Source organism: Tetrahymena thermophila, assembly GCF_000189635.1.
Source record: "Tetrahymena thermophila SB210 genomic scaffold scf_8254463, whole genome shotgun sequence".
NCBI classification, from domain to species: Eukaryota; Ciliophora; class Oligohymenophorea; order Hymenostomatida; family Tetrahymenidae; genus Tetrahymena; species Tetrahymena thermophila.
Genome location: NW_002476240.1, coordinates 1 through 14,045, shown reverse-complemented (window position 1 = coordinate 14,045; position 14,045 = coordinate 1). Strand labels below are relative to the sequence as shown.

The following is a 14,045-nucleotide window of genomic DNA, read 5'->3' as shown; positions in this document are numbered from 1 at the left end:
TATCTTATTTCATTCATTTTTAAATGCTCCTTTTATTTTACCTTTCTAAAATTCAAATAATGTTTTATTATTCTTTTTTTAATAGCATTTAAATTTTTTAAATGAAATTAAATTTGATTATATTATGTAAATTTATTAATTTTTGATTTGATCAAAATTTAAAAAATATAGTAGGCAAAAGTTATAAAACCCATAATTTATATTTATTTTTTACTAATTGAATTCCAGTTTTTTGCATGTTATAGAGTATATATTTTACTAACATTTTTTTAAAGATGTAATTAATGAATAGAGATTAAAAAATGATTAAAAAATTAAATAAAGAGTTAATTAATTAGATGTCATACTTTATAAAATAAATAAAACTTTAAATAATTAAAATGATTTAATGATTCATTTCTATTAGATAAATTTATAGCCTGCATACTTTTATTAATTAAATTTTTGTTCTTGTTCTTTAAGTTATTATAAATTATCTGAATAATACTTTTCTAGGAATAGCTGAGAATGAACAGAATACTCCACACTTTCAAATTAGTATGATAGTTCTTTCTACATAAATTCATCTAAGGTAAGGTATTTTGGATTTAGTGAAAGTTTTTGTCGATATTGAATTAAATTTTACAATTATTTAAGTTCTACATCCATCTAAGTTATGCTTAAAATGTAAGGGTATTCCAAATTTAGCTACTTTTTTTACTCTTTCTTTAAAGGTAATCGCACATTAATTTTTGTTTGATAAAGTATCAAAGGAAATCCATCAAATGTAACAATTTCTGAAATAAAGCAGTCTTTTAAGAAATCTTTTTTATTGTGGCCAATATACTTCAATCCTTCTAAACTTTATTTTTATATGTCTTCTTTATTTCTCATTAATTCGATTTTTTATTATCTCAAAGCAATGTTTCTAAACGTTTCAGGATGCAATCCAAGTAACTATAAATATGACTTAGAATAGCCTGCACGCGTAATTTCTATATCTCCCTGTTTATGATTTACTCTTCCAAAGGTATACTAAAACATTTAATTAGGGTTTTCTCTTGCATATTATTTAATATAAGATTCAGCTTGCTAAATAAAGTCTTAAAATTCTTCTTCTTTTTTTTGAAAGCAATCTTCATTCAAGTTCATATTATAAATTTATGTCCTCAATTTGCTCATCATATTATCATAGGATTCTAATTTATCTGAAATTCTAATGAAATCAGAATTGTAAAATTATTTATAAAATTTAAGTGCTTCTTATAGTGGCAAAGCTGGTAGCGAACGATCTATGCTAAGATGGAGATTTGCTAATCCTTCTTAATTATTAAAATCTACTAATGAAACTAATTGCTGCTAAAAACCAAAACTAATTTAACTAAGACTGTAACAAAACCTCAAAATTCCATCATTAGTTATAGAAATCCCAGAAAAAAATTTGATTGTCCTACATGGGTTGAGTAGCCTCGTATTCAGAATCTAATTTTCTTAGACTTTAGCTCTTCTTTTTTTTTATTTTTGTGCATTAAAGATATTTTTATCCTAATTTATTAATTATGAGGAAGTGCTATAAGAATAAAATTGATCTTAAAAAAATGAGCTATCCTCGTTATTACTCAATTAGCTCGTATCCTTTTGCTCTAATAATTCAAATAAAGGAAACTTATTTATGTATTTTTAACTTTAATTAATATCATCTTGACAATCAAAAAAGGGCTCTTCTATTTCCATCAATTGTTAATTAGTTAGTTTGTTAATTTAGTTATTTTTTTATCAATCAAAATAATCAAATATGAAATGAAAGCTAATTAATACATACAAATATTCCTTACACTTTTAATTTAAAATAACAAAATAATTATTTTTATATTTACAAAATCAGTATAAACATTTTTTTTGTGTCTAAATTAATTGTTTGAAATTTCAGAATTGTCTGTGTATTTAAGACATAATAATAATCGCAAATATTATTTGGTCAATAATCATGGGTTTTTAAAATATACCTCTTCAAAAGTGAAAAATGAATAGAAAAAAATATATATTTTGGTTAATATCTTTCAACAAAGTTTTATAATTCCAAAATAGTAACTCAAAAAATTAATAATAATGCAATATTGATTATTTTGATAATTCTATAGAAAGCCCTGCCAAGTATATATTAAAGAGTCTATTAAGTATAAAAAAGTGTAAAATTAATAGAGAAATTTATTTTTTGAGTTTCATCAGATTCTTAAAATTAATTCCAAAAAAAAATCATCAAAAATTAATAATTAGAATTTTAATGATTTTGATGACTCTATCAATATTCCTGATGTTAATTTTAATCATTTTATCAAAAATATTTATACAGATAGTATTTTGCACTACGATTTAAGATTAATAAACATACTATCAGAAAGTTTTTTTCTAATCAATAACTAACTAATTAATTATTTATTTAATATACCTATCCCAAAAACTTATTTTTTTCAAAAGAAAAAAAATTGATAACAAATTTATAATGGTCAATCAATCAATCTATTAATTAATTTGTATATAAATTATTTTTGTTTTTGGAATATTATTTGAAAGGCTTTTGTTAATTAATTTATACAAATTTGTATGACAAAAATTTAAATCCCAAATAATTAAGCAAGTTTTTAACTAGAATTTTTATTATTAACTGAAGATTTGTTTGTAAATTAATTTATTTATAAACATATTTTTTATTTCTAAATATTTGAAATTAGTATTGATAAACAATAATATCAAATTTATTATTTATTTATATATATTTATTCTTTTTTATGTTTATAGTATTTTTATATAAATTAATTCTTCAGATAGATTCAATAGGTAATGAATGAATGAATACATATTTTTTATTATATTCATCGATTAAATTATATTTAAAAATCTTTTTTATTTTCTTAATTTAAAAACTTTTTAAGTTCATTTATTTAGTAAGTTAGTATTCTTTTACTTATTTACAATATTTTTATTTTAACTAATATAAATTTTATTTCTAGGTCAGATCAATTTGTTTGTTTATTGTTTATTAAGTAATTGATTAATTATATTTTTGAGCATATTAAGCAGATAGATAATGATCAACTATTTTACATTTATTATTTGTATATCTCTTCTATGTTTTATTGATAATATTTTTATATAAATACTTAGGATTGAGTTGGAAATGCAGAATTTAAATAAAGATTTGACAATTCTTATTGAATATATTCTTAAAACGATAGATTGGTTTATTTCCTCATGTTTTAAAACCTAAAACTAACTAAATTTTGTATTTCTTAGATATCGATTTGAATTTTAGCTATTGTAATAGTTTATCTAAAAGGTAATTATGATTTTAATTGAAACTTTTCCCTTAAATCAACATGCTCCATAGAATAGCTGAAATTTAAGCGAAAGCCATCTAATGTTGTTAATTAACTTTAGTTTGAATAAACAAAATTATTTTTAAAATATTTATGGATCCCATTTATAGCTTGATTAAGAATTTCTTATTGGTTTTAAACTAGATCTACTTTCTAATTACTTAAAAGCATAGAGCAAAATTTATCGACAGATGCTCCTATGAGATCTAAAAAAGACTTCGAATAGCCAACTTTGGCTATTTCTTCTGTTTTTGTGCTTAGATTTATTTTTCTTATAAAATATTAAAAGATTGCTCCATCGTTTTACTGGTTATATTGCTCAATATAAGCATCGCATTTTTGCATAAACAAATATAGCTATTAATTATACAACTAAATCAAATCCTATGTAATTTTTATTGAGTCTAATTCAGTCCTTAACTTTCTTTTCTACTCATAAACACTTTATATGGCATAATAAGACGATTATATTTACTGACAAGGGGTTTTACATAAGTAATTGTAAGCATCTTTAAGTGAAATTTCATGATTTTGTTGGATTTAATCATATTAAACTTCTACAATATATTATTTCTTTAAGAATTTGACAATTGATGCATTATATAAATAACCAAAACTTAACTAAACAATACTATAATCAGTCCTGATTATTCCTTCAGTAGAAATCAATAATCCTTATGACAATCTCAAATCTTTTTCAAAAGTATATTTTTTTTGTATTAAAAGCTGACTTTATGTTTCTTTAAATCTTTTAAATTACTTATTGAACACGATTGTCTTTTTTTTCAAATTAATTTCATTGGTATTTGATTAACATCTATTTTAAGAATTACTTATGTAATTATTAATCGAACTTTCACTATCTAATTTTAATATCTGCATAGTTTCTTCAAATTTGATATCTTATTTATCTTATTGCTAGAAATATGACTTTAGCTCATCTACATAAAATTATGATTGGCTTTACATTTTTATTTTAATTTATCTTTATTTTTTTGATTATTTTTCTTATATAAGATTTATGTAAGAAGAATCACCCTTAAATTATAAAGAATAGACTCTATTACCATACTTTGCTAATTTATTAATCTAATCATTAATTAATACAGTGATCAATCAATTTTTATTACAATAAGCAAGTATCAAATAAATGTTAAAAGCATTTGCTAATAGCTTTCTAAAGCAAAAAATATATTTTATCAACATCTGCTTTTCGTTTAACTTAGGCTGAACATTCTTTTACTAACTTTTTTACATTAAGAGATAGATAGGTGTTTAAAAAATTATAATTTTTACATCTGCGCTAAAATTAAATATTGGCCAAGTACATTCATATCAAAGTTGATTACTTTGTAGAACTTTAATTAAGAGATCGCTTTTGATTTTTAATAAAATCTTTAAAAAATCCTATTGATTTGATTGTAAAAATTTTTTAGTCAAATGTAAATAGGATGATATAATCTGACTGATTTCAAAATTTAATAAATCGTTAAGTAAATTAAGATATAGACAAATTACATCATTTAGATAATTTTTTCTAAAAAAATTCTTAATATTTAGTTATAGTTTCAAATTTACATATTTCATTTATGATTGATAAAAGCATCTATTTTTAATCTTTTCATTCATTTAGTTTTTAATGAAAGAATTATTTTTATTTTTTAAAATAAATCTTTATTCTAAATTTTAAATAGAATTTTCTTTTATAATTTACTTGTTTATTTATTTTAATTTTCAATTTTACTTTATTTAGTGGTATGGTATTAAGTTCATAAAGCTAAAGATCAAAATTTATAAATTTCATTAAGAAGTGAAATCATCTATAATTTTCAATTAATTTAGTATGCATGTATTATACTGATAACATTATTTTCAAAGCAAATATATAATCTCTTTATTTATTTATTTATTTATTTATTTATTTGTTATAGTTTAAAATATAATTTTCATATTTTTATTAAGAAGTTTCTTAATCTATTTTAATTTTTGATTTATTTATTCTTTTACTGATAACTTAATTTTAAAAGAAAATATGTAATTTCTTTATTTATTTATTTGTTCTAGTTTAAAATATAATTTTCATATTTTTATTTAGCTTCTTATTCTATTTTAATGTTTGATTTATTTATTAATTCTTTTTATGATAATGTAATTTTAAAACTATGCAATTAATTTATTTATCCTTTTGTTCTAGTTTTAAAAAGTAAATTTAACATTTTTATTGGCTTTTCAGTCTATCTATCTTAATTTCTACTTAGTCTTTAAAATATTTTTTTATAAAACCAAATATGTATTTTTTTATTCTAATTTTTTTGAAATAGAATTTTAATTTTAATTTGATTTTTCATCTTATTTAAAAACGAAAAGCATAAGTTTGAAAATTCCTAGAGAAAATTTAAATCAAAGCATAAATTTATTTGAAAATTCTAAGAGAAAATTTACATTAAAGCATATAATAATATGTAAAAATATATAATTAATAATATATTTTTAATTTTTATTTTTTAATTGTAAATATTTCAAAAACAAACTTAAATATTTATGGAGAAAGCGAAAAAATATATATTTTAAAAATTATTTTGATTAATCGATGAATACAATTGTATTTTTCATTAATCGAGATAAATTATATTTATTATAATAACCACAAAATAATAAAAACTTAACTTGGGCAGAGGAGTGTTTATAAAATATATGAGAATATATAGAATTTAAAGTAAATTTTATACGAAAAAAAAATATAACTCTTCTACAAATTAAAAAAGGAAAAACAATTAATTTTGCAAATGAAGATAGATATATATATTTACAATGTATTTTTTTTCATTTAAATAGATCAGTATTTATAAGATATATCTAATGTTATTTACTTCTTTTTTGCTGCTTAAATACTCTTTTTGATATATTTAGTACTTACTAGTCTGTTTTAGATTTATGTATGCTTAATAATATTCACACATTTACTTACTTCTTAAATATTTTTTAAATTAAAATGAACAATTTTTTTTAAGAGATAGAAATAAATATTATTTTAGCGATTGTTCTATTTTATTTTTCTTTAATTATTATCTTCCAAACTCCATTTTATTAATCTATCATATTTCCTTTCCTTTTCATTCCAGAAAACACATTTTCAAATATGGTTGGTTTGTTTTTAAATATTATACTCACAAAATATTGCTAAAAAGTAATTATATTTTTAACTAATTAACTTTTACTTTTTATCTCTATACCTATTTATTATATTTAAATTTATCTGAAGAATTTTATTTTTAAATTAATAAATAAAACATAATTTAATTAAAAGGTTTTTAATGAATAAAACTAAGAATAATTATTCTTAAACTAGCTATTGATAATAAAATTTCTTTAATCTTAGTAAAATAAATGAGATATTTATTTATGTATTAGGATGACAATTAGTTATTAATTCACTGACTCACTAATTTCATAGCTAAATAAATATATTTATACTCATTGAATAAAGATAAATACTCACATATTACTTAAAATAATTATATTTTTTTCAAAAATAAATTAAAAATTTTATGCAAAAAAGCTAAAGAATAAATTTTATTTTAAAATATATTAATTAGCAGTATCAAATTTAGTGATGAATAATATTTCTATCTATCTATCTATCTATCTATCTATCTATCTATCTATCTATCTATCTATTACATCCATCTATCTATTAACTATTTTTAGATTTATCTTAGAAATACTAGTTTTAATGTTATTAATTGAAATTTTATTAAAAGATTTTAATTTTATCTTTTAATAAGAATAAATAAATATTTTTTTAACATGAGTTTTTTATTATAAATTTTATTTACTCTTCTTCATCTTATAACTTTAATGAATTTATTTATTTGCTTGTTTGTGATTTAAGATGAGAGTTATTGTTAATTGTTTAATTACTATTTACTTATTGCTTTTTCCCTTATGAAATGTGCTTAGATTATTTGTATAAATTCAATAATCACTTAATGACTTAAATAATTATAAAATTTTTTTTCCCACTTGAGATTTATTTTTTCAAATCAATTTTTGCTGCTTTTTAATACAAAAACTAGAAATTAATAACATAAATTTATCTGATAAATTTTCGAAGACTTTAGCTTTTTAATATTAAATTATAATTGGATCAAATTTTGAAGACTTTAGATGATTTTAATTTGCATAAAATAAAGTACAATCTTTGTATTTACCTAAATTTTTAATTTGATTACAATTTTTAAAGAATAAAATCCTAAAATTGTTATTTCTTCCTTGCTTCCTTTAGTTAAAGTAAACATATCTTTTACCATCTATTTTTTTCTTTAATTTTTGATTACAATTTTTAATGTGCTAAATCCTAAAATTGTTAAGCCTTACATTAAATTGCTGAATAAATAATTTTTTGAAATTATTCTTAAAAATATACCATTAAATTTAAAGTTAAGCTATGTAATTAGCCATTTAATTGATATTATTAAAGAAATATCTAATTCATTTTAAAATCTTATCATTATTGTTTAGCTTACAAACAAATAAACTTATTCCTTCAATACAAATTATGATGAATAAATAAATAAATAGATAAATTATTTATGAATATTTTTTGAGTTTTGAAAAAATACAAAAATATTATAGTAAATTTTAAGAATGGAATATCCTGAATTATTTATTGGTTTACTCTATTATCTGGAGATCGTTAAAATAAATTTTGTTTATTAATTGGATTTTGTGTTATAATTGACAGATTACAAAAATTTTAAATATTCATAAATTGTTTAACGTTTCAAAAATATTTTATTTGAAACTTAAATAAATTAAAATATTTATTTATAAATAATTTTTATTTATTTATTCATTTATTTTATTTAGACTTATTTGCTTGCTATCTAATTAGCTTGCTTTTATGTTAAAGTTAGTAGTTTACAAATATTTTTTAATTATGAACTAGATTGCTTATTCTTTCATTTATTTATTTATATATTAATTCAAATAAAAAGAAAATGCAAAGAATTTCAGAATTAGTAAGTATGATTTAATTTAAATGTAAATAATTTATGTTTGCTTTTTGGTGTTTATGAATGACCTTTTTAACTGATATAAATTTATAGTACAATCAAATTTACTAAATTCAAGCTAATTAATTAAATTTAACCTACTTAGCAACTTGTGGAGGGCTAATTAACTAATTAAATACATTTATTTATTTGCTCTTCTGTAAAAGAATTTAAAAGTAAAGTCTGTATTTTTATGTAATAATCAAAAATCATTTAAAGCATCAATGATTCTTGCATTTCATTTTTAGAAATCCTTAAATATTTAATAAAATAGATAGAAAACAATTAACATAAATTAAATAAATGCTACTTTTATTTATTGAATCCGTATTAAATGCAAAGATCCTACATACATATTCAATATTTTTATATTCATTATTATCAAATTAATTTGAAAAAACATAAAAAAGAAAATGAAAGTAGAATCAGAGTAACAACTAAAAAAATACAATAAGTTCTAAGATGTATTCTTTAAAAAATAAAATCATTTTGCTTTCTACCTATTTAAATATTCTAAAATTAGTTCTTAACAGAGACAAATTTTAACACAAATGAGCTTATGCTATACTTCTAAAAGTAGATTAGCGTTATCAAGATGTTTTTGTTGATGTTTTTTTATTTAAAGTCAAAGTATTTTTGATCATGAGAACCTATAAAATCTTGTTTAAAAATTAAAAAGATTCTAAAAAATAAGAATTCTGGCACTTAACTTAAGGTAATCAATCAATCATATTTATTTACTTTTTAAATAGATTTAAATTAGTAATTTAAATTATTATTTTTTGAATACAATTTCAATTAAATAACAAAATATAAGTAAAATGAATAGATTAATATGGTCTTTTGCAATTTTTAATTTTCAATTGACTGAAATCAATATTTTATTAGATTTTTTTGTTATTAAGTTTCTAAAATAACACAAATAAATCAACTATCTCATAACAAATAATTATTGAATTTTTTTTATTTATCAAAAGTTTGTGATAAAAACATTGATTCGGATATATTATTCTATCTAATAATTGATATATAAATAACTACTTTTTATAAATAGTAGTAATAGACTTTTTGATCAAGAGACATCTAATTTAGCTATTGGATTAGCATAATGTATATACATAACATCTTTGACACTAGATTTATCGTATTTATAATCCTATTTCAGACATGTTGTGTTTATTTAATTAATAATTTCTTTTATATTTAGCAATAACAAAATAAGTCATCAGGGAATATCAAATTTAGGCAATTAATTAGGAAACTGCCTTTAATTAGAAGTTTTACTAATCTATCTAGGGTATTATAATATTATTTATTATTAAAGATATTTGTTTAAATTTATATTTAAAAGTTTATATCTTTAAGTAAAATATTTTATGTAAACACAAATAAAAGAAATAATTAAATTGGGGATGAAGGAGTAATGGGATTAGGAAGTGGATTAAAAACTATTCCTAAGTTAAAGAGTTTGACATTAGATTTAAAGTAGAACTATTTTACTATTAAATTGAATAAAAACACATGTGTTAGCTTGCATTTATCTTATTTTAATATGAAGGGAAAATAATATTTGCGAAAGCGGAGCTCATAGTTTATCAGATAGCTTGGAAAATTGTTACTAATTAACAGATTTATCTTTAGATTTTTAGTAATTAATTTCTATTTACTCTTTTTATTTTAATTTTATTTTTAAAAAAATATTTTTATTCTAAAGTGATAACAAAATTGAAGGCAAGGGAATTTCACATTTAGGAAGAGGATTGAAAAATTGTAGAAATCTAAAATAAATTACTCTTAATTTATGGTATGTATTATTTTAGTTATTACTAATTGAATAAATAAAATATGAATTAAAATAAGGAAGGATTCTTTTGTTTTAAAAACATGCTAATTATCATTTCTGTCTGCCATTTCTTTTTAAAGTCTTTTTTATTAAAAAGGTAAAATTTAATTGATGATGATGGAATAGCACGCTTTGGATATGACATAGGTAATATGACATCTCTAACTAACTTTAGTATTTATTTATGGTAAATAATAAAATTAAATATTTATCAAATGCTATTAATAAATAAATTCATTAAATAAGGAAAAATTAAATTCGAGATGAGGGCATTTCTAATTTTGGGTAAGGAATTAGTAAAAGTAGAAGTATTAGGAATCTTCTAATCAATTGCTGGTAAAATTTAAATCAATTTAAAAACTAAAATTAATAAATTCTAAATTAAGATAGAATCTTAAGAGATATCATTAATTAATTGATTTTAAGAAAAGATAATTTCTATTTTAGTTCTTAGAAATAATTAATATTTTAATTTTATATTTATTTAAATGTGCCTTATTCTGAATATTAAACAAAAGGTCAAACAATATTGGAATCTAAGGTGCTTTAGGGTTTTTAAAATAATTATAAAGCTGTGTGAAACTTAACTCTTTGATTCTTGATTTATAGTAAAGAATCTATTACTATTTTTAAATAAATTTAATAAAAAACATTTTCATAAATTTAATTAATTAAAAATATTCAATTTAAAAAATAGAAATAATAATATTCGAAATCAAGATAACTACAGATTACTCAACAAAATATTCAAAATTAAAAGATTAGTAAAAAGATATATTAAGCTTTCATACGCAAATAAATACTGAAAAATAAAATACTAAAAATAATAAATTTATAACTAACTAAATAACTTTATGTCTAATTTCTTTTTTATTTATCAATCATTTTGGTATTTAAATACTGTTTATTTTTATATATTGCAAAACCTCTTTCTAATTATTATTTAAAATATTTCTATTCAAAACTTTAATTAAATTTTTTAACCACAAGAGTTAAAATAAAAAGTAAAATTTGATTTCTCCCAGAGGTTTTATTTAAATCATGGTATTTATTTAATCATGATAAATAAAAAAAGATAGAAATATGATTGATGGATAATATTTCAGACTAAAATATAACTGGAATATAAAAGCTTGGCATTTATATAATTTATTAAGAAATAATATAACACTAAAAGTTTCAAATTATTTGATTGTTTTTGGAGAAACTAAAGGGTTGTTTAAGAGGAATTAATTAATTTAAGTAAATTTTATTTTTTATTTTTAAAAAATAATTTATTTACTTACAAAAATAGAAATGAATGATATTTAAAAATATAAATCAATAATAAAATCTATATATATGTTTATATTTTAGATTTTAAAAAAATTTTCAAAATATTATATAATATTAATCAAACATTTAATATTTATTCATAGTTTTTTTCGTGATTTCTTTATAATCAGAATAATTTTTTAAAGACAACTAATCTTTTTGATTTAAGACACTTGCTTATAACTTTCAATTTTTATGATTCATTGATTTGGCTAATATTTTATAATAATTTTGTGTAAATTTTAAATAAATATCAAAATAGAATAAACTTTTAAATTAAAAAATATTTCTTAAATTAATAAATAAAATAGTATTAGTGGTATAATAAAGATAAAAAAATAAATCAAATAAAAACTATAAAATAAATTTAAAAAGTTTTATTGTTTTAAATAGTTTTTATAATTCAAAATATCAGAATCCAAAACAAATAAACTGTTTTTACTAAAATATAAGTGTCAAATTTGAGAGATTAATGCAATTTGCTAAAACAGAACCTAATCCTGATGTACCTTCGTCGCCAATTTAATTACCACTTTTTAAATATTGAAGAAAAGATATATCATTAAATAGTTAATTAGAATGAAAAAATTATTAAAAAATATGAAATATTAAGATTAGTTAATAAAAAATAAAAGCAAAAGTTGAAAATAAAATGATAAATTTTTTAAATTAACAAAGAAAGAACAAAAAAAAGCAAGCACAATAAAAATAAAAAGAAAAAAGAGCTTTATTGTTTTTAATTAGTTTTTATAATTCAAAATATCACAATCCAAAACAAAGAAACTGTTTTTACTAAAGGTCAAGTGTCAAATTTGAGAGATTAATGCAACTTGCTAAACCAGAACCTAAGCCTGATGCACCCATTGCACCAATTTCATTCTAACTTTTTAAATATTGAAGAAAAAATATATCATAAAATAGTTAATTCGAAGGAAAAAATGAAGAAAAAATATGAAATAATAAGATAAATTAATTAATAATAAAAGTAAAAAATTTGAAAATAAAAGGATGAGCTAAATAAATTAACTAAGAAAGAACAAAAAAAAGCAAGCACAATAAAAACAAAAAGAAAAAAGAGCTTTCTTGTTTTTAATTAGTTTTTATAATTCAAAATATCACAATCCAAAACAAATAAACTGTTTTTACCTAAGTTTAAGTGTCAAATTTGAGAGATTAATGCAATTTGCTAAACCAGAACCTAATCCTGATGCACCTTCGTCACCAATTTAATTACCACTTTTTAAATATTGAAGAAAAAATATATCATAAAATAGTTAATTAGAAGGAAAAAATGAAGAAAAAATATGAAATAATAAGATTAATTAATTAATAATAAAAGTAAAAAATTTGAAAATAAAAGGATGAGCTAAATAAATTAACAAAAAAAGAACAAAAAAAAGCAAGCACAATAAAAACAAAAAGAAAAAAGAGCTTTATTGTTTTTAATTAGTTTTTATAATTCAAAATATCACAATCCAAAACAAAGAAACTGTTTTTACCTAAGTTTAAGTGTCAAATTTGAGAGATTAATGCAATTTGCTAAACCAGAACCTAAGCCTGATGCACCCATTGCACCAATTTAATTATCACTTTTTAAATATTGAAGAAAAAATATATCATAAAATAGTTAATTAGAAGGAAAAAATGAAGAAAAAATATGAAATAATAAGATTAATTAATTAATTAAAAATAAAAGTAAAAAATTTGAAAATAAAAGGATGAGCTAAATAAATTAACAAAAAAAGAACAAAAAAAAGCAAGCACAATAAAAACAAAAAGAAAAAAGAGCTTTCTTGTTTTTAATTAGTTTTTATAATTCAAAATATCACAATCCAAAACAAATAAACTGTTTTTACAAAAGGTCAAGTGTCAAATTTGAGAGATTAATGCAATTTGCTAAACCAGAACCTAAGCCTGATGCACCCATTGCACCAATTTAATTATCACTTTTTAAATATTGAAGAAAAAATATATCATAAAATAGTTAATTAGAAGGAAAAAATGAAGAAAAAATATGAAATAATAAGATTAATTAATTAATAGTAAAAGTAAAAAATTTGAAAATAAAAGGATGAGCTAAATAAATTAACAAAGAAAGAACAAAAAAAAGCAAGCACAATAAAAACAAAAAGAAAAAAGAGCTTTCTTGTTTTTAATTAGTTTTTATAATTCAAAATATCACAATCCAAAACAAATAAACTGTTTTTACCGAAGGTCAAGTGTCAAATTTGAGAGATTAATGCAATTTGCTAAACCAGAACCTAAGCCTGATGCACCTTCGTCGCCAATTTAATTATCACTTTTTAAATATTGAAGAAAAAATATATCATAAAATAGTTAATTAGAAGGAAAAAATGAAAAAAAAATATGAAATAATAAGATTTAAAAATTTGAAAATAAAAGGATGAGCTAAATAAATTAACAAAGAAAGAACAAAAAAAAGCAAGCACAATAAAAAAAAAAAGAAAAATGAGCTTT

General features: G+C 19.4%; 4 protein-coding genes across 4 annotated transcripts; 1 reads left to right on the top strand and 3 right to left on the bottom strand. All coding sequences in view use genetic code 6, as the record gives it.

Moving 5' to 3' along the window:
• Positions 1 to 393: 393 nt before the first annotated feature.
• TTHERM_01372810 (hypothetical protein) lies at positions 394 to 1,755 on the bottom strand (the record flags this gene model as incomplete). The annotated part of the gene is made up of 1 exon (XM_001029655.2): positions 394 to 1,755. The coding sequence occupies exon 1, from the start codon at positions 1,711 to 1,713 to the stop codon at positions 394 to 396; it is 1,320 nt and encodes a 439-aa protein (XP_001029655.1). The 5' UTR covers positions 1,714 to 1,755.
• Positions 1,756 to 3,229: 1,474 nt separating this feature from the next.
• Positions 3,230 to 4,325, bottom strand: TTHERM_001372796 (hypothetical protein; the record flags this gene model as incomplete). The annotated part of the gene is made up of 2 exons (XM_012799508.1): positions 3,230 to 3,411; positions 3,518 to 4,325. The coding sequence occupies 2 exons, from the start codon at positions 4,323 to 4,325 to the stop codon at positions 3,230 to 3,232; spliced, it is 990 nt and encodes a 329-aa protein (XP_012654962.1).
• Positions 4,326 to 8,961: 4,636 nt separating this feature from the next.
• Positions 8,962 to 11,059, top strand: TTHERM_01372790 (hypothetical protein; the record flags this gene model as incomplete). The annotated part of the gene is made up of 10 exons (XM_001029653.3): positions 8,962 to 8,986; positions 9,090 to 9,125; positions 9,465 to 9,520; positions 9,762 to 9,895; positions 9,969 to 10,058; positions 10,125 to 10,214; positions 10,351 to 10,440; positions 10,500 to 10,589; positions 10,772 to 10,861; positions 10,951 to 11,059. 10 exons carry the CDS (start codon positions 8,962 to 8,964, stop codon positions 11,057 to 11,059), a joined length of 810 nt encoding a protein of 269 aa, XP_001029653.3.
• A 635-nt stretch (positions 11,060 to 11,694) lies between these two features.
• TTHERM_001372789 (cyclic nucleotide-binding domain protein) lies at positions 11,695 to 13,866 on the bottom strand (the record flags this gene model as incomplete). Its single annotated transcript, XM_012799507.1, has 7 exons — positions 11,695 to 11,779; positions 12,010 to 12,099; positions 12,361 to 12,450; positions 12,714 to 12,803; positions 13,067 to 13,156; positions 13,424 to 13,513; positions 13,777 to 13,866. Coding segments are annotated over 7 exons (625 nt in total), but the record flags the coding sequence as incomplete, so codon positions are not given.
• Between the last annotated feature and the right edge of the window lie 179 nt (positions 13,867 to 14,045).